This window comes from Sphaeramia orbicularis, chromosome 24 (assembly GCF_902148855.1).
Source record: "Sphaeramia orbicularis chromosome 24, fSphaOr1.1, whole genome shotgun sequence".
In the NCBI taxonomy this organism is placed as follows: Eukaryota; Metazoa; Chordata; class Actinopteri; order Kurtiformes; family Apogonidae; genus Sphaeramia; species Sphaeramia orbicularis.
In genome coordinates this window covers 49,850,627-49,869,299 of record NC_043979.1, presented here as the reverse complement: position 1 = coordinate 49,869,299, position 18,673 = coordinate 49,850,627, and the positions used below count along the sequence as shown (strand labels likewise).

General features: G+C 44.0%; 1 protein-coding gene across 1 annotated transcript; it reads right to left on the bottom strand.

Annotated features, from left to right (window-relative positions):
- Positions 1 to 1,642: 1,642 nt before the first annotated feature.
- On the bottom strand, positions 1,643 to 15,992 carry LOC115415129 (NACHT, LRR and PYD domains-containing protein 12-like). Its single transcript, XM_030128597.1, has 11 exons — positions 15,874 to 15,992; positions 15,690 to 15,782; positions 8,762 to 9,140; positions 8,046 to 8,184; positions 7,831 to 7,965; positions 7,058 to 7,182; positions 4,989 to 6,786; positions 4,738 to 4,911; positions 4,459 to 4,632; positions 2,789 to 2,835; positions 1,643 to 2,708 (listed from the first exon to the last, which is right to left on the bottom strand). Exons 3-11 carry the CDS (start codon positions 9,030 to 9,032, stop codon positions 2,161 to 2,163), a joined length of 3,411 nt encoding a protein of 1,136 aa, XP_029984457.1. The 5' UTR covers positions 9,033 to 9,140; positions 15,690 to 15,782; positions 15,874 to 15,992; the 3' UTR covers positions 1,643 to 2,160.
- Between the last annotated feature and the right edge of the window lie 2,681 nt (positions 15,993 to 18,673).

The window sequence follows — 18,673 nt, the reverse complement described above, 5'->3', positions numbered from 1 at the left end:
ACCTAATACACTGCATACATCAGCATAAATGTGTACAGCATCGAGCATTCACACCATAATAATAAAAACTAAAAAAAAAAGAAAATCAACAACACAAAACACAACTACCATCTCAATCCAATATTTCTGAATAATTTTAAAGAATGAAGATGGATTCTCTTCATTTATGTTATTTTGTTTTTGTCTTATTTTGCTTTTGTTTTACTTTTTCTTTGCATGTTTGAAATAAATAAACATATAAATAAAATATATTATTTAATGTCATTTTTCATTTAAAAAAAATCCACAAACAGCCATTTAATAAGTCTTCAGTTGAACTATTTTAAATTATAATTATTAAATTATATACTTTTTAATTATTAAATTATATACTTTTCATTTTCATTTTATTGCACTTGTTTATTATGGATTACCTCCAGACCCTTCCCATCCAGGTCATAGACTGCCCCCCACCCACAAACTATCATGGATTTTATTTTTCATATTATGATGTGAAATAAAATAACACAAGTCAAATTTAGCTTCACTTCTTTTATTTAACAAAATATAGAAACATATCAAATATGTTCAAATTTACAGATGACATAGATGCAATAGCAGATCTCTCCAGCAGATGTCACCATTTAGATTTTATCAGACTTATGAAGGGATGTTCACTTCTTTCCCGGGCTGAAAAAACACCTTCTGGGCCTGAGATTTGAGGATAATGATGAGCTGCCTGCTGCTGTGGACGGCTGCTTAATGTACTGAGCTGTTGAATTCTACAGATCAGGTATCACTGGAAACTAGACGGAACAACTGTGTGGAGTTGGAGGTGGACTATGTTGAAAAGTAAGGCAGGATAAATCCAAATATCTTGCTCTTTCTGTGCCAAAATCCAAACTTTTTGACATCCTCTCGTATATTAAAGACACAAACTTTATCTCAATGTAGCTTTCACACATCATCTTAAAGAGATTATTTTAACCCTTTGAAAATATAAAAATAACTGCCTTAGCAAAAGGACGCTGCCATAGCTGCCTCCTCATGGTCGACCAGATGATAGTCGATTAGTCAGCAGAAAAAATGGAATGACTTCTGGACCAATCACAGGAGGTCATCAAGAAGAAATGAGTTGATCTGATTGGTTTCAGGTGTGACTTGGCGTTTTAGGGCAAAGACACACCAACCCGACTGCCAGTCGCTGCCAGAAAAGGTAGCCTGACTTAGTCGGCTCCCATCCCCCCACACGGTCAAAAAAGTGCGAAGAACACACCAAATCCGCTACTGACCTCACCATACGTTCTGCATTTGCACGAGGCATAAAACCAGAAAATGACAGAACATCCCTCTAGACCAAAACACAGAGTTCGCTGTCGTCAGTCATTGTTGTCAGTGGTCAGTAGTCCAGAAGGGTCGGTCGTGTCAGTGGTCAGTAGTCCAGAAGGGTCGGTGTTGTTGTACTTGTTGAACAGATGGTTCGTAATAAGCAGATCCTGGTGTTGTCAGCTCTAGGGCTTCTACTGGTGGAAGAAGAAAGATGTCGCAGGTGAAAACTAAGGAGAAATCGCACTATGCTAACAATGCTAACAGTGTTGACTTGATGGAATGAATGAAGTCCATATTCAACACTGACTGTCACTCATTCAGATCCGATCTGAGCAGTGAATGGACTATTCTAGAAGACAATAATAGTGTGCAGTACTTTGGCACAGCTGGATTCACATGGAAACTTCTCCTTCACTGATTCACTAGTCCAGGACTATCCCTCCACCAATCAGATTTGTCCGACTGAACGACAGGGAGTGGACGATTACTCATGTTGAATTGGCTGAAAAGACTAGAGACGACATTAATGATGGACGATTGAACGGAACTCACCAAACTAACTCATGTCACCGACCTCAGCAGACTGACCAACGACGACCGACCGTCAAAATTCGGGTTGGTGTATCTTCACCTTTTGAGGTTTCAGAAGCAATTAATCAATCAATCAACCAATCAAATTTTATTTATACAGTGCCAAATCATAACAAAATTTATGTCATGACACTTTACATATCGAGTTGGTCCAAACCAGACTCTAAGCCACTCTAAACACTAGTGACTGGTGACAGTGGAAGGAAAAACTTCCTTTTAACAGGCAGAAACCTGGAGCAGACCCAGACTCCTGGAGGAACTTCACGGAGAAGACTTTCCCTTCTTTGGACGACACAGAGACACCGAGGAACCAGAGTATAGCCAAAACCCAGCGAAGAGAGGCTGAGTGAATGTGGTGTTGAAGGTGTAGAGGTGGATCAGTTTGTCTGATGAGACTCTGTAGAAGGACAGAGATCCAGCCGGACAGTCCACGTAGACCGCCACCTGATCGGAGGAGGAGGAGGACTGAGGGAGGTCTGTTTCCACGTTGTTGTGACGGACTGAGTATTGATCATCACAGATCAGACTCCAGGACTGTTCGTTTCCTCCGAACTCGCAGTCGTCGCCACGCCCTTTCCTTCCGATTCCTTCGTACGTCACCGCTGTGAAAACCTGCCCTCGCCACTCGACTTCCCAGTAACAGCGACCGCTCAGATCAGTCGAACACAGCAGCTGAGGACACTTTAAGAACCTGTCTTTGTGGTCAGGACGTGGCTGCTTCTCCTTCACACATGTCACCGCCCTGTCGCCTTTGCGCAGTTTGAGTTTTTCGTTAGCTGTGTTTTCATCCAGTGTGAGTTCACGGAAATCTGAACGATGACACAAAACCAAAGAGAAAATAAACACCACAATGAATGAACGCTGTTAAACTCAAACTAGGTCCACTTACACTTCTTCAGCCCCGGTTCTAACCACTGTAGTCCATTATGGTCCAACCTGGAGGAAGAAACACAGTGATTTTCATCATCGTCACTGATGAGTTTTCTGAACAGACAAAACTCTTAAAGCAGGTCACATAAGTAATATGAATATATTCTGATGACAACTTTAGTTACATTGGAGTTAAAAAGTTAAATGAATAGCTTTTTATAACTTACTTTTTATAATCAGGCTGAAAGTGGCATGTTCATGTGTCTGTGTTTGCAGATAATGTGATATTATACAATAACAACATAATTCTACTGTCAGAACAATGTCTTCATCCCACAAATGCCAACAAATGGAGGTCCAAGGCCAACGCACAATTTTAATGACGAAAAGAGCCCGAAATGTTCATAGAGTAGGCGAGGCCAGGATGTTTGGGCGGACTTTGGCCTAGATCTACTTATACCTTCTAACAGTGTTGGTGCGTCAGGTCCGGTAAAGCCTAAAGAATCCGAATCACTGACCTACATTTATACATATTTGTTCCATGAAAATGCAGTAGATTATTCCCAGTAGTCTATTGTCTTTATTTGGTATCTTTTCTCTTGGTCACTGCTTCCAGTCGTGTATGTTTATGTTCGTCCAATCAGATTTCACCACCATGTGTTGCCGGGTAAACAAAATCTGTTGTGAGGCTCAGACTCAACAGCTCTGAAGCTTCAAATAAATGGAATGATTTAACCCAGGAGGTTTCATGTTGGCCTCATGAGGGCAATCTAGCAGGTGTACGATAATATTTTACCCTGAAGGGGAGGCCAGGGCTGTTGTTTTAGGTTCGGTTTGTTTGTTAACGCTCTTGCAGCAAAACTATTGGTTGAATTCATACCAAATTGGGTTTAAAGATTATCAGTGACCCAGAATAGATGTGATTACATTTTGGGAAAAGTAGGTCAAAGTTCAAATTTTTCATGAATTTTTTTACATATATTTTTTCTCCCATTTAATTATAATGGGCAAAATTTCCCACACCTATTAAAAACATCAATATAGTTTCAATTTACTTAAAACTTGGCACATATATAGAGACAGTTGATATGCTGACATCAGCTGGATCCATGACAAAATAAGCTACAATACATGCAGGAGGCGGGGTTTGTTGTGCCTGGCACCACTTGCTACGTCATCTGACTGGATGGTCAAAGAACACAGCAGCTACAAACCACATCTGTAGCAACTTGGATACGATAAAATATACAAGTTTAGATTTAAAATCTGTTTTAAATTCACATTGGCCAAAAGAGGAGAAGGGTTAACACTAACCCTAGCCTAGAGGTCAAAGGTTGCATAGTTTTGCTGGGATGACCAGATTTAGGTTAAATCATATTGTTTTTATATCATTAAATCCACCGGTTAAAACCATTCCTCAGTTTAAACTAAAGATGGGGAATCAAAAAGTGAAGCTCTTTCCGTCAGTCAATGCAGCCTCCAATCACTGTCTAGTTCAGACGTGGACATGGTTGGGCCCTGGACCAAGGTCCACCTGGTCCACACGGTTCAGACAAAGCCAAATTAAAATATTGTTGGTTTTACTTGTCGCCAACCCTAACATTGTCAGATTTCTGGTGCAGTTCCCTCTGATCCCCGTTGGATACCACCGTGGAGGCAGTGGATTCATGTCAGGACTTCTGTTCATACCTGAGAGTTTCCAGGTTCCAATGTGGACTGTTCACTGCATCAGACAGATATTTCTTTCCTGATTCTTCTAAATGGTTGTAGCTGAGGTCGAGCTCCCGGAGGTAGGAGGGATTGGCCATCAGAGCTAAGGCCAGAGATCTACATCCTTCTTCTGTGATCAGACATCCTGACAATCTGGAAATGAGACAATGTTAGTGCCACGATCTCTAAAGATCCTGTTGCATCAAATTTTATGAAGTGTAAATGATGTGGTCAAAAGCAAAAACACTTATTCTAGACCTGAGATTTTCCAGTTTACATTCACGACTCTCCAGTCCAGAACACAGTTTCTTCACTCCTGAATCCATCAGGTCGTTGTTGCTCATGTCCAACTCCCTCAGACAAGACGATCTGGAGCTGAGAACTGAAGACAGAGCTTCACAGCTTCTCTCCGACAGATTACAGCCACTCAACCTGAATATAGCAAATACGATCACTTTTAGAGACCAGAGCTTGAAATAATGAATAAATAAATAAATCCATCCACCTACAGAGCTGTTCTGGAGGCTTTGATCACCGGCAGCAGCCGTAGAAGAACCTCCTCTGAAGCAGAGTATTCCTTCAGGTCAAACACATCCAGGTCTTTTTCTGATGAGAGTAAGATGAAGGCCAGAGCTGACCACTGAGCAGGAGACAGTTGTTCTGTGGACAGACGTCCTGATCTCAGGTACTTTTGGATCTGATCCACCAGAGACCGATCCTCCAGTTCATTCAGACAGTGGAACAGGTTGATGCTTCTCTCTGCAGACACATTCTCACTGATCTTCTTCTTGATGTACTCTACAGTTTTCTGGTTGGTTGTTGAGCTGCTTCCTGTTGGTTTCACCAGACTGTGTAGGAGACTCTGATTGGTCTGCAGTGATAGACCCAGGAGGAAGCGCAGGAACAGGTCCAGGTGTCCATTTGGACTCTGTAAGGCCTGGTCCACAGCGGTCTGGTACAACTGGACTGGTTTGACCCTTAATAGTTTAGACCAAACAGACGTTTTTTCTGACAGCAGATTGACTCCAGTGTTGGTGAAGGTCTGATGGACATGAAGAGCAGCCAGAAACTCCTGGACACTCAGATGGACGAAGCAGAACCTCTTGTCCTGGTACGGTCCGATCTCCTCTGTGAAGACCTCTGTGAACACTCCTGAGTACACTGAGGCTGAGTTGATGTCGATGCCACACTCTGTCAGGTCGGATTCATAGAAGATCAGGTTTCCTTTCTTCAGCTGCTCAAAGGCCAGTTTTCCCAGAGACTCAATCATCTTCCTGGTCTCTGGACTCCAGGGTGAATCTGTCCCAGATCTTCCATCATACCTGATGTTCTTCAGTTTGGTCTGAACCACCAGGAAGTGGATGTACATCTCAGTCAGGGTCTTGGGCAGTTGTCTTCTGTCTGTGGTCTTCAACATGTCCTCCAGAACTGTAGCAGTGATCCAGCAGAAGACTGGGATGTGACACATGATGTGGACGCTTTGGGACCTCTGGATGTGGGAGATGATCGTGTTGGTCTGTTCTTCATCTGTGAACCTCTTCCTGAAGTACTCCTCCTTCTGTGGGTCAGTGAACCCTCTGACCTCTGTCACCATGTCCACACACTGAGCAGGGATCTGATTGGCTGCTGCAGGTCGTGTGGTTATCCAGAGGCGAGCAGAGGGAAACAGGTTCCCCCTGATGAGGTTCATCAGCAGCACATCCACTGAGCTGGACTCTGTCACATCAGTCAGGATCTGAGTGTTGTTGAAGTCCAGAGGAGGTCGACACTCATCCAGACCATCTAAGATGAACACCACCTGGAAGTCTTCAAAGATCCAGATTCCTGCTTCTTTGGTTTCAGTGAAGAAGTGCTGAACCAGTTCCACCAAGCTGAACTTCTTCTGTTTCAGCACATTCAGGTGTTCGAAGGTGAGTGGAAATATGAAGTGGATGTCCTGGTTGGCTTTGTCTTCAGCCCAGTCCAGATTGAACTTCTGTGTTAAGATGGTTTTCCCGATGCCGGCCACGCCCTTTGTCAGCACTGTTCTGATTGGCTGATGTCTGTCATTTGTGCTTTTGAAGATGTCATTACATCTGATGGTTGTTGGTGGTCTGTCTGGTTTCTCGGATGCTGTTTCAATCTGTCTGACCTCATGGTCCTGGTTGACCTCTGTAGCCCCTCCCTCTGTGATGTAGAGCTCTGTGTAGATCTGGTTCAGGAGGGTTTTGGGGAGTCCTTCTTTAGCGATGCCCTCAAACACACACTCAAACTTCTGCTGCAGGTTAATCTTATGTCTTCGCTGACACTCACTCACAACACGGTTTCCTGAAAGAAGAAAATAATCAAATTCAAAACATTTGAATTCATTTCCTGAAAGAATGTTTAAGTTTGTTTTAGAATAGAATAGAATCTTTATTGCCATTATGCGAGGCACAACGAAATTTCGTCCAGCAGCTCTTGGCATTAAGGCACACATATTTACACACATGTAATATAAAGGCACATCTAAGATATATATATATAAGTAGAGAAATAGAATAAAATAAAGTGACACAGTGTCCGTAGTGCAAAGTGTTTTCCGTTTAAAGTCACAGACCAGAATCCAAATGTGGAGGTAAAACATCTCCCATGTTGTTTAATAGACCACTGGGTTCACCAGGGTCTGGACTCTGCTGATGGATCCACTGGTCTTCACATTCAGTCGGTTCAACGAACGGAACGCTGTCCTCAGAGACATGAGTAGACACAGCACAGGCTGTCTTTGATGGATCCTGATGGAAACAACAACAGGAGGGTTAAACTTCATTCAGTTCTACTTCACAGAGACAGCTGGATTTATTTTGGATTCAGAACAGATCGATTGTTTTCTAGGGTTAGGGAGTACAAATATTACAAATAATGAGAACAGAAAACAGAACAGTCAGACAGATTGAGTCAACTCACTTCCACAAGACTAATTCTACCGCAGTGGTAAACACAGGAAGCACACACATGGGTTTGAGAGAGTCTGCACTCCTCAAGTAGAGTCTAAACTGCTGAAGGAGAGTCTAAACTGCTGAAGTAGAGTCTAAACTGCTGAAGGAGAGTCTAAACTGCTGAAGTAGAGTCTAAACTGCTGAAGTAGAGTCTAAACTGCTGAAGTAGAGTCTAAACTGCTGAAGTAGAGTCTAAACTGCTGAAGTAGAGTCTAAACTGCTGAAGGAGAGTCTAAACTGCTGAAGGAGAGTCTAAACTGCTGAAGTAGAGTCTAAACTGTTGAAGGAGAGTCTAAACTGTTGAAGGAGAATCTAAACTGTTGAAGTAGAGTCTAAACTGCAGAGGGCGTGTCTAAACAGCATTTGTCCTGGACATTCCTGGTAAAGGAGTTACCTGTGATCAGCAGACTGTGGTCCGCCTTCATCAACATGATGGCCCTTACAACTGGCACTCTTGGGCCTGGGATCAGGATCAGGTTCAGGCTCTGGTTCAGATCCAGAAGGATGTCCTCTGATCTTAGTCTCTGGGCTTCAACACAACGTGCGCACACTGTAAACGTTTAAATTCAGTTCATAAATCTTCAGGCTGGCGTTGGTTCTTAAACTTACTGCTGTTCAACAGACTGATGATGGTGTTTGGACCCTTGAACATGAGGCTTCTTGGACACAAAGCTGGGTCCGGGTCCAAGTCCAGGTCTCATCTCTCCATCCTTTCTGTCCTCATATTGTCTCAGCACATCGGGTCCACCTGCACACAAACAGAAACTAGTTCAACATCCCTCAAATGGTCCTTCAGTGCAAAAGGTCTCCAAATCTGCATGGGCTTCAGCCCTACCAGGGTTTAGACAGACCCTTCACCTGGTTCGGAGGTGACCTGGGTTAACCTTAAGACGGTTTGGTTTTTACTAAAGGAAATGTGTGATAAAGCTAAACTTTGCTTTGACTCTTGATGTATTTATTTATTTCTTTAACTGGATCTTTGTTTTGTATGTCCACATAAACTCCTGTGCGGGACTGGACTACAGAACGTCTTTATGTTCTTCTTCAGGTGTGGATCAGCTTTGTACCCATGACCTTCACCGACCCTGTTCAGATGATTCTGTCTTGCGTAGTCTGATCTAAAATGATCAAATCAATCTAACTGATTGATTTGATCATTTTAGTGACTCTGTGACGACAAATTGATCCTGGTCTCTGGTGATGGATCTGATCTTTCTAACCTGAATCCAAACCTCTTCAGCAGGTCCAACTGGTTCATTAATAGGTGAACTTTACTGTGTCTGTACATGACATGATACTCAGTTACTCCTCCATTTACCACTGACCTTCAGATACACAGAACTGTTCATTTAACTCGTCCACAAGGTCATTCCTGGGAATCTTCTCCAAAATCTTCACAACAACCTTCAGAGTTTGACGACTATAGCACTGCATCACCAGGTCCACTGTCTCCATCCTGTCTGCGTTCTCCAGTTTATACGGTGGAATTAAGGGGAGCCCCTTCAGGAAGACCCTGTCCTTCAGGCACCATTGGAACTTTTTTAAGTCATCGTTGGACAGCTTTTCCAGAATTTGCAGATGGTCCTGTGTCTCCATCCTGTCCTCCCTTCAAAGAGCTGTCAGAAGAAGATCTCCACCTTAAACAACCAAGTGATGGAGAACCATGTGAAGACTCATCCTCAGCTGACGACGATGTGTGGAAATCTGAAAACAGAGTGAATGATTAAAACACAGCGGTGTGAAGCTTTTCCAAAACTGGAACAGTGGAATTAGGGATGTGATTAAGTTTTTTTTTTTAAATAGTTGTTTTTTTCTTTTTCTTCGTTGTTTTTCTTTGTCATGTTTGGCAGAAGCTGATATATTTACACATATACACATATATATCAGACTTCAGATTTCCTTTATTGCCATTTAATAATGTTCCATCAGTACCTTATCTAACGAAATTTCAGGTGCTTGGCTAAACACAGTGTCAGTTATAAAAATAAATAAAAACACACCTCACGAAATATATAAATAATCTAAAATACTGTAAACATGTGTATATGTATAAAAATTAGATTAAAAAAATTTAAGACTAAAACACTAAAAACTGAAGTGCGTAGTGCAATAAAGTGCTTCAGATTTATTGCTCTAACGGGGCAGCAGCAGATCTGGAACAGGTCCTATGTTCTTTGGCTGTTCAACAGTCTGATGGCCAGGGGGAAGAAACTGTCTGAATCTGGAGGTTCTGCAGCAGATGCCACAGAACCTCCTGCCTGAGGTCAGCAGGTGAACAGTCCATGGTGTGGGTGTGAGGAGCTGGAGGAGATGCTCTGGGCTCTGGACAGGCAGCGCTTGCGCCCAATGTCCTGGATGGGGCGGGGGGGGGCGGAGCCCCAACTATTTTCTCCGCCGTCCTCACCACCCTCTGCAGGGCCTTCCAGTCCGAGGCCTTGCAGGCCCTGAACCAGACCCAGGTGCAGCTGGTTAATATGCTCTCTATTGTGCCTCTGTAGAGGGTGGTCAGGATGGGGGGGGCTCTCTTCATCGGACATAGAAAGTGCAAGCGCTGCTGTGCTTTTTTCACCAGAGCCGTGGTGTTCAGGGTCCAGGTTCAACTGTCCGTGAGCTTCACCCCCAAGAACTTGATGCTCCTGACGCCCTCCACTCCAGTGTCATTGATGAGCACAGGTGTGGGACTGGGTCGGTCTTCCTGAACTCAACAATCAACTCCTTGGTCTTGTTGACATTAAGGATCAGATTGTTGACCCTGCACCAGTCCACCAGGTGGTCCACCTCCTCCCTGTAGGCCAGTTTGTTGTCATCCTGAATAAGACCCACGACGGTGGTGTTGTCCGCAAACTTCAAAACATGATTGGAATTGAACCTGGGACGACAGTCATGGGTCATCATGATGAACACCAGTGGGCTGAGAACACAGCCCTGCGGGACACCGCTGTTCAGGGAGATGACACTGGAGTAGTTGTTATTCACCCGAACAGACTGGGTTCTGTTGGTCAGGAAGTCCAGTAGCCAGTTACAAAGGGGGGTGCCGAGACCCAGGTGCCCCAGTTTGCTCACCAGATGCTGGGGGATGATCGTGTTGAATGTGGAACTGAAGTCCAAGAACAGCATCTGCACATAGGTGTTTTTCCCCTCCGGGTGTTCCAAGCTCCGGTAGACCACAGAGGAGACAGCGTTCTCTGTGGAGCGGTTCGGCTGGTAAGCAAACTGGAACGGGTCAAATGATGGTGGGAGCTTGGAAATGATGTGTCCCTTAATTAACCTCTCGAAGCACTTCATTATGATGGGGGTCAGTGCTACAGGACAGAGGTCGTTAAGGTCCATAGGGTTTGGTTTCTTGGGCACTGGTATTATGGTGGCAGCCTTGAAACATGATGGGACGACAGCCTGAGACAACCAGATGTTACAAATGAACGCAGGCCAGTTGGTCCGCACATTCCCTGACGACTCGTCCAAGAATATTGTCAGGGCCCGCCGCCTTCCATACGTTGACCTTTCTCAGCATCTTCCACACATCTGCTGTTTCAAGCATGAGTGCCTGTTTGTCGGGGTGGGGGGCGGCTCTCCTCGCGGGGGTGGTGTTTAACTCCTCAAACCATCTGTAGAACTGGTTCAGTTTGTTTAGGAAGCTGATATTGTCCTGACGGGGAGTGAGCAGCTTTGTAACCTGTAATGGACTGGATGCCCTGCCACAGACGTCTGGTGTTACCTGGGTCCTGGAAAAAGCCATGGATCTGCTGCCCTTGAGAGCACTTTGCTGCCCTGATGGTCTGTTTCAGATTAGATCTGGCCACTCTGAGAGCCCCAGCACTGCCGGATCTAAAGGCAGCATCACGCTCTGTCAGTGCAGCCCGTACCTCCTTGGTCATCCATGGTTTCTCGTTGGCCCTGGTTCCAACAGTCTTGGTAACACAGACGTCCTCTGTACACTTCTGAATGTACGCACACACAGTTAAAGCAGACTCCTCCATGTCTGTGTGTCCACCCTCAGTTGCGGCCTCCTTAAACATGTCCCAGTCTGTGCTCTCTACGCAGTCCTGCAGCGCTGACATGGCTCCTTCAGGCCACACCTTTACCTGTTTCAAGGTGGGCTTACCTCTGATGAGCAGGGGCTTATATGCTGGGGTCAGCATATAATATAAGCCCCATATATGCCACTGGAACAACAAGACATTCATGGAGCAGGGTGCCATCCCCAGTGGGGGGGGGGGGGGGGGGTTATATGCAATGGTCGCTTCGAAAACCTCACATCTTTACTAAGAAACAGCTCTTAGCTCAGTGTTCGAATATCTGCACAGAGGTTGCTATCACAGCTAGAGATCAGTGAAGGACAGAGTTGGACCTCATCCATGGTACAAAGATATTATGTCAAGGGGGAGGAGCCAGGATGACAGGTGCGCTGGGGGGGGGGGAGTCATCCTCACCCCCAAATATGGAGATTGGGACCAATCAGCTAATGTATGTCCCAGTAACTGTCATCCTACAGATGTTTGGCAACAAGATGAACAGCCTGAGGAGCCAGAAGGAGCAGATGATCCCATGGAGAAAGTTAGAGGCAAACCTAGTGTTGGAACAGAGAGAAGTCCTCCTTCTGACAGAACTCCACAGAAGTGGGAATCTAAGGACAGAGCTGCCCAGGAAATAGAACCAACTGTCCACAGCTGAGGACCTGGAGACCGGTAAGGCCCACAGTCCTAGGTACCCCCTAAAGAGGTCTACAAGAGAACTAAAGGCAAGGAGAAGAAACGAGGTGTTCTCCACCAGCCCAGCTAAGGGCTACCGTCAATGGAAGGGTAACAAGATGAACACCAGTAACACCAGAGGAGCCCAGTACCAGCTACTGGTTGGAGGGTAATGGTCTCAGACTGGAAGACCAGCACCACCAACCTGTGGACAAGAAGACTGGGACTCAAAGCCCCAAACACGGATACTGGGGCAGTTAAAGCTGTAGACCATCAACAGGACTCTAAGAGCCTTCAACCAGGACTTGATGAGGCAATGGAGGACGACTCTGGAGGCCAAGTCGAAGCCAGCTGTGCAGGTGAGCATCAGGTGCCGTCATCACTAACGTTGCGTTTCCACTCCGTGGAACCGGCTCGACTCCACTCGGCCTTTTGTGTTTCCATTACATAAAAGGACCTGGAATCTGGTACCTGGTACCAGGTTTTTGGTATCACCTCCGCCGAGGTTCCAGGACCGGGGACCAGATACTAAAAGGTGACACTGCGTAAACACTGCAGACCACTGATTGGTCAGAGTTGTCTCTGTGCCCCGCCCTTTTACAAAAAAACAGATGCCGAAGTTTCCTGTAAATCTGTCTGTAGGTGAATCCACATGTGGACAGTAAACTGTAAAACTACACCGTGGTGGGTCCAGGAGGTCCAGTCTGTGAAACTACACCGTGGTGGGTCCAGGAGGTCCAGTCTGTGAAACTACACCGTGGTGGGTCCAGGAGGTCCAGTCTGTAAAACTACACCGTGGTGGTCCAGGAGGTCCAGTCTGTAAAACTACACCGTGGTGGGTCCAGGAGGTCCAGTCTGTGAAACTACACCGTGGTGGGTCCAGGAGGTCCAGTCTGTGAAACTACACCGTGGTGGGTCCAGGAGGTCCAGTCTGTAAAACTACACCGTGGTGGGTCCAGGAGGTCCAGTCTGTGAAACTACACCGTGGTGGGTCCAGGAGGTCCAGTCTGTGAAACTACACCGTGGTGGGTCCAGGAGGTCCAGTCTGTAAAACTACACCGTGGTGGGTCCAGGAGGTCCAGTCTGTGGAAACTACACCGTGGTGGGTCCAGGAGGTCCAGTCTGTGAAACTACACCGTGGTGGGTCCAGGAGGTCCAGTCTGTAAAACTACACCGTGGTGGGTCCAGGAGGTCCAGTCTGTGAAACTACACCGTGGTGGGTCCAGGAGGTCCAGTCTGTGAAACTACACCATGGTGGGTCCAGGAGGTTCAGCCTTTGGTGGCTGACGTAAAAATTCAGCATGAGCTTGATGAGACAACAGGCAACGAGCGAGTTTATCAGCAACTCTGAGCAGACGACACAGAAGTAATGCACCACATCGCTATGACGACCAGGTACTGGAAAGTGGGTAGTATCTGTAATGGAAACGGTCTGGAATAGGACCTGGTACCAGAGTGGAGCCAAGTCGAGCCAGTTCTATGCTGTGGAAATGCAGCATAAGAGGGGCTTTGGGTACCAGTTCCGAAGTGGACCAACCATCGGCCACCTCCTTTACATGGACGACACAAAGCCAGACGCCAAGAATGAGTGTGACACTGACTCCCTGATCCTCTGATCAGTAACACTGGTCTGCAAGGAAAATGCTTCCAGAAGAAAGGTAATGACATTTTACCACATGAGAGTCTCTGATAAAGAAAAGTCAAGTCCAAAATGCTGGTTGGCTGAACTCTCCAAGATACAGCCTTGGGTCAAAATGTGAAATTCAAGAATTAAGGAGAGAATGGGTTTGACTCCAAAGGAATATTTGTCTCAAAGCTACAAGATCGACTTCCAAACACTGTCTGCACATTAGAATACATTCACTGCACAGGTTCTATTTAGTGGAAGATTTAGAAAACTATAATATAAATGTACATAAACCAATATATATGTGGAATAACACTTAATCATATATGTTGGAACATCAGCAAACCGGCACTTTTGTCATTTATTTTCCAATTAATCTGATTAAAATACGTAACATTTAGCACATTTAATGTCTGAAGTAAATCATTTCTAAAACATTGTAGACCAGTGTAATCAGAGTAAAGACCTCAGTGTTTCTGAAATGTCGTAGTAAAAATGGAAAATGTGTCTGACGGCAGATGACGCTGGTTTTGATTAGAGCTGGTGGGCGATCCTGCAAGATTAGGACCAGTGTCATGATACAGATCCTTTTTATTAATGAAGTTGGATGCACTGTCACGTTATTTCTCCTGTTTCTGTGTTCTGTTTGTCATCACTGTGACTTCTACTTTTTAAATTGAATGTTCTTCTCCTGGTTTTATCTCAGACTGTTCTTATCTTCTCTGGGTTTTTCATTCCGTTTTACTGCACCTTGTTTTTATTTCTTTGCTCTTCTTTCTTTCTTTTATTCTCTTCCTTCTCCATGCTGCTGTGCTGTTGGATGGTGGAATCCAGTACCTGCTGAACAGCTTCAGTGTGTGCTTTTGTTTTAATGCCAAATACAGTCACTGTCTGCAAAACAAACCTACCCACAGGGACAAACAAAGAAACCTTCAGCCTTGAACGATGCTAAATCTAAGTGAATTTTCAAAACCTTTAAATGTTTGTGTCATTTTTCATTTGGTTTATTAACTAATTAAAACCCAAGACAGAATTTGAATAATAGAAAAAACATTATTGTCTATATTTAGATATTGTCTATATTATTCTGAAGTCTTGCCAAAATGTATACTTTCTAAAGGCTTTTTAAAAATGACTTTTAAGGTACAAATGATTTTACAGTACAAATACCCCCCCCCCCCCCCCCCCCCACACACACACACACACACACACACTGGTATGGACACTGGTATCAGTATGATGGACATTTGGATGGCTCCGCCCACAGACTCAGTCATATTGAAAATGAAAGGAATAATAAACGTTTGATCCAAAAGTTCCTGAATTCACTGAAATGAAGAAGCTGAACTTTTACCCCCAGGACCAGCAGTGATACCCCAGCCCCCCACCCCCCAGACCCCTGTTATCTTAGCCCTGTTAGCTTAGCCCATTTGCTTATCTCTGTTAGCTTAGCTCTGTTAGCTTATCTCTGTTATGTTAGCTGTTAACTTAGCCCTGTTATCTTAGCCCTGTTAGCTTAGCTCTGTTAGCTTAGCCCTGTTAGCTTAGCCCTGTTAGTTTAGCTCTATTATCTTAGCCCTGTTAGCTTAGCTCTGTTAGCTTAGCCCTGTTAGCTTAGCCCTGTTAGTTTAGCTCTATTATCTTAGCTCTGTTATCTTAGCCCTGTTAGCTTAGCCCTGTTAGTTTAGCTCTATTATCTTAGCCCTGTTAGCTTAGCTCTGTTAGCTTAGCTCTGTTATCTTAGCCCTGTTAGCTTAGCCCTGTTAGTTTAGCTCGATTATCTTAGCTCTATTATCTTAGCTCTGTTAGCTTAGCTCTGTTTTTTGACTTAAACAGCCACAGTAAAACCACTAATGCCCTCTGTGCTGTGCTCTGTTGTATTTGTCCAGTATTTGTAGTTCTTTGGGTGTTCTTAAGGTGGAATTACTGTCCACTGACCTGAAAACCTCCTTTACTTCCTTAAGGTGGAATTGCTCTTCCTGGACTCTCAACATGGCGCCGTTCGCTGGTGAAGACTCTGTGATGCACTTCCTGAAGTTGAAGAAAAACACAAAAATCATCTGTATTTTCAGTTGTTTTCAGTGTCTCAGTCAGATGTGTGGAGTTAAAGCTGAGCCTGTACATGTCCAACACTTCCAGAATATTTGAATTTAGTTTCAGTGCTGATCTCGGTGGCGTTCCTCAGGTCTGGACCAAAGGCTGCAACAGGATCTGAGTCTGAACAGGAAGTGGGTGTGTCTTCAGCCAAACAGGAGGAAGTGGGCGGAGTTTACTGGAAGATAAACACATGAGGGCGGAGACCTGATCTGACCGAACCCATCTGAGTCTGAAACGAAGAAGAAACATACGAGTGGAGTTAAAGGAGAAACACACCCTGGGTTTATTTACCTCCAAACACACACACACTGTGGACTGGAGGTATGTGAAGGTCCGATTAAAAAAATAATGTACATGAACCAGTGCAGGCGCTCATTACTGACATATGACAGATGAAAAAAGAACTAATAACATGTTTACGTAGAAGATTAGAAAAAAATGTTCTTTGAGTTATGAAAAAGGTTTGTTTACATAAAAAAATGGCATTTAAAGGGTTAAAAAGATGACAGTTAATGAGTATTTGGTGTTTTTGTTTAAGGTCAAGTTAATGAAACACAAAAAAATGTAAAAAAAAAAGTTGAACTAGTGTTTTTAACCTTTAAAGGTTAAAGGTGGTCTGTAAGTGTTAAAGGTGGTCTGTAAGTGTTAAAGGTGGTCTGTAAGTGTTAAAGGTGGTCTTTAAGGGTTAAAGGTGGTCTGTAAGTGTTAAAGGTGGTCTGTAAGTGTTAAAGGTGGTCTGTAAGTGTTAAAGGTGGTCTGTAAGTGTTAAAGGTGGTCTTTAAGGGTTAAAGGTGGTCTGTAAGTGTTAAAGGTGGTCTGTAAGGGTTAAAGGTGGTCTGTAAGTGTTAAAGGTGGTCTGTAAGGGTTAAAGGTGGTCTTTAAGGGTTAAAGGTGGTCTGTAAGTGTTAAAGGTGGTCTGTAAGTGTTAAAGGTGGTCTTTAAAGGTTAAAGGTGGTCTGTAAGTGTTAAAGGTGGTCTGTAAGTGTTAAAGGTGGTCTGTAAGTGTTAAAGGTGGTCTGTAAGGGTTAAAGGTGGTCTGTAAGTGTTAAAGGTGGTCTGTAAGTGTTAAAGGTGGTCTGTAAGGGTTAAAGGTGGTCTGTAAGGGTTAAAGGTGGTCTGTAAGTGTTAAAGGTGGTCTGTAAGGGTTAAAGGTGGTCTGTAAGGGTTAAAGGTGGTCTTTAAAGGTTAAAGGTGGTCTGTAAGGGTTAAAGGTGGTCTGTAAGTGTTAAAGGTGGTCTTTAAAGGTTAAAGGTGGTCTGTAAGTGTTAAAGGTGGTCTTTAAGGGTTAAAGGTGGTCTGTAAGGGTTAAAGGTGGTCTTTAAAGGTTAAAGGTGGTCTGTAAGGGTTAAAGGTGGTCTGTAAGTGTTAAAGGTGGTCTGTAAGTGTTAAAGGTGGTCTTTAAAGGTTAAAGGTGGTCTGTATGGGTTAAAGGTGGTCTTTAAGGGTTAAAGGTGGTCTGTAAGGGTTAAAGGTGGTCTGTAAGTGTTAAAGGTGGTCTGTAAGTGTTAAAAATGGTCTTTAAAGGTTAAAGGTGGTCTGTAAGTGTTAAAGGTGGTCTTTAAAGGTTAAAGGTGGTCTGTAAGGGTTAAAGGTGGTCTGTAAGTGTTAAAGGTGGTCTGTAAGTGTTAAAGGTGGTCTTTAAGGGTTAAAGGTGGTCTGTAAGTGTTAAAGGTGGTCTGTAAGGGTTAAAGGTGGTCTGTACGTGTTAAAGGTGGTCTTTAAAGGTTAAAGGTGGTCTGTAAGTGTTAAAGGTGGTCTGTAAGTGTTAAAGGTGGTCTTTAAAGGTTAAAGGTGGTCTGTAAGTGTTAAAGGTGGTCTGTAAGGGTTAAAGGTGGTCTTTAAAGGTTAAAGGTGGTCTGTAAGTGTTAAAGGTGGTCTTTAAGGGTTAAAGGTGGTCTGTAAGTGTTAAAGGTGGTCTGTAAGTGTTAAAGGTGGTCTGTAAGGGTTAAAGGTGGTCTGTAAGTATTAAAGGTGGTCTTTAAAGGTTAAAGGTGGTCTGTAAGTGTTAAAGGTGGTCTGTAAGGGTTAAAGGTGGTCTGTAAGTGTTAAAGGTGGTCTTTAAAGGTTAAAGGTGGTCTGTAAGGGTTAAAGGTGGTCTGTAAGTGTTAAAGGTGGTCTGTAAGGGTTAAAGGTGGTCTGTAAGTGTTAAAGGTGGTCTGTAAGTGTTAAAGGTGGTCTGTAAGGGTTAAAGGTGGTCTGTAAGTATTAAAGGTGGTCTTTAAAGGTTAAAGGTGGTCTGTAAGTGTTAAAGGTGGTCTGTAAGGGTTAAAGGTGGTCTGTAAGTGTTAAAGGTGGTCTTTAAAGGTTAAAGGTGGTCTGTAAGGGTTAAAGGTGGTCTGTAAGGGTTAAAGGTGGTCTTTAAGGGTTAAAGGTGGTCTGTAAGTGTTAAAGGTGGTCTGTAAGTGTTAAAGGTGGTCTGTAAGGGTTAAAGGTAGTCTGTAAGGGTTAAAGGTGGTCTTTAAAGTTTAAAGGTGGTCTGTAAGTGTTAAAGGTGGTCTGTAAGTGTTAAAGGTGGTCTGTAAGGGTTAAAGGTAGTCTGTAAGGGTTAAAGGTGGTCTTTAAGGTTAAAGGTAGTCTGTAAGGGTTAAAGGTGGTCTGTAAGGGTTAAAGGTGGTCTTTAAAGGTTAAAGGTGGTCTGTAAGAGTTAAAGGTGGTCTGTAAGGGTTAAAGGTGGTCTGTAAGTGTTAAAGGTGGTCTGTAAGGGTTAAAGGTGGTCTTTAAAGGTGGTCTGTATGGGTTAAAGGTGCGTTCTGTAAGTGTTAAAGGTGGTCTGTAAGGGTTAAGGTGGTCTTAAAGGTTTAAAGGTGGTCTGTAAGTGTTAAAGG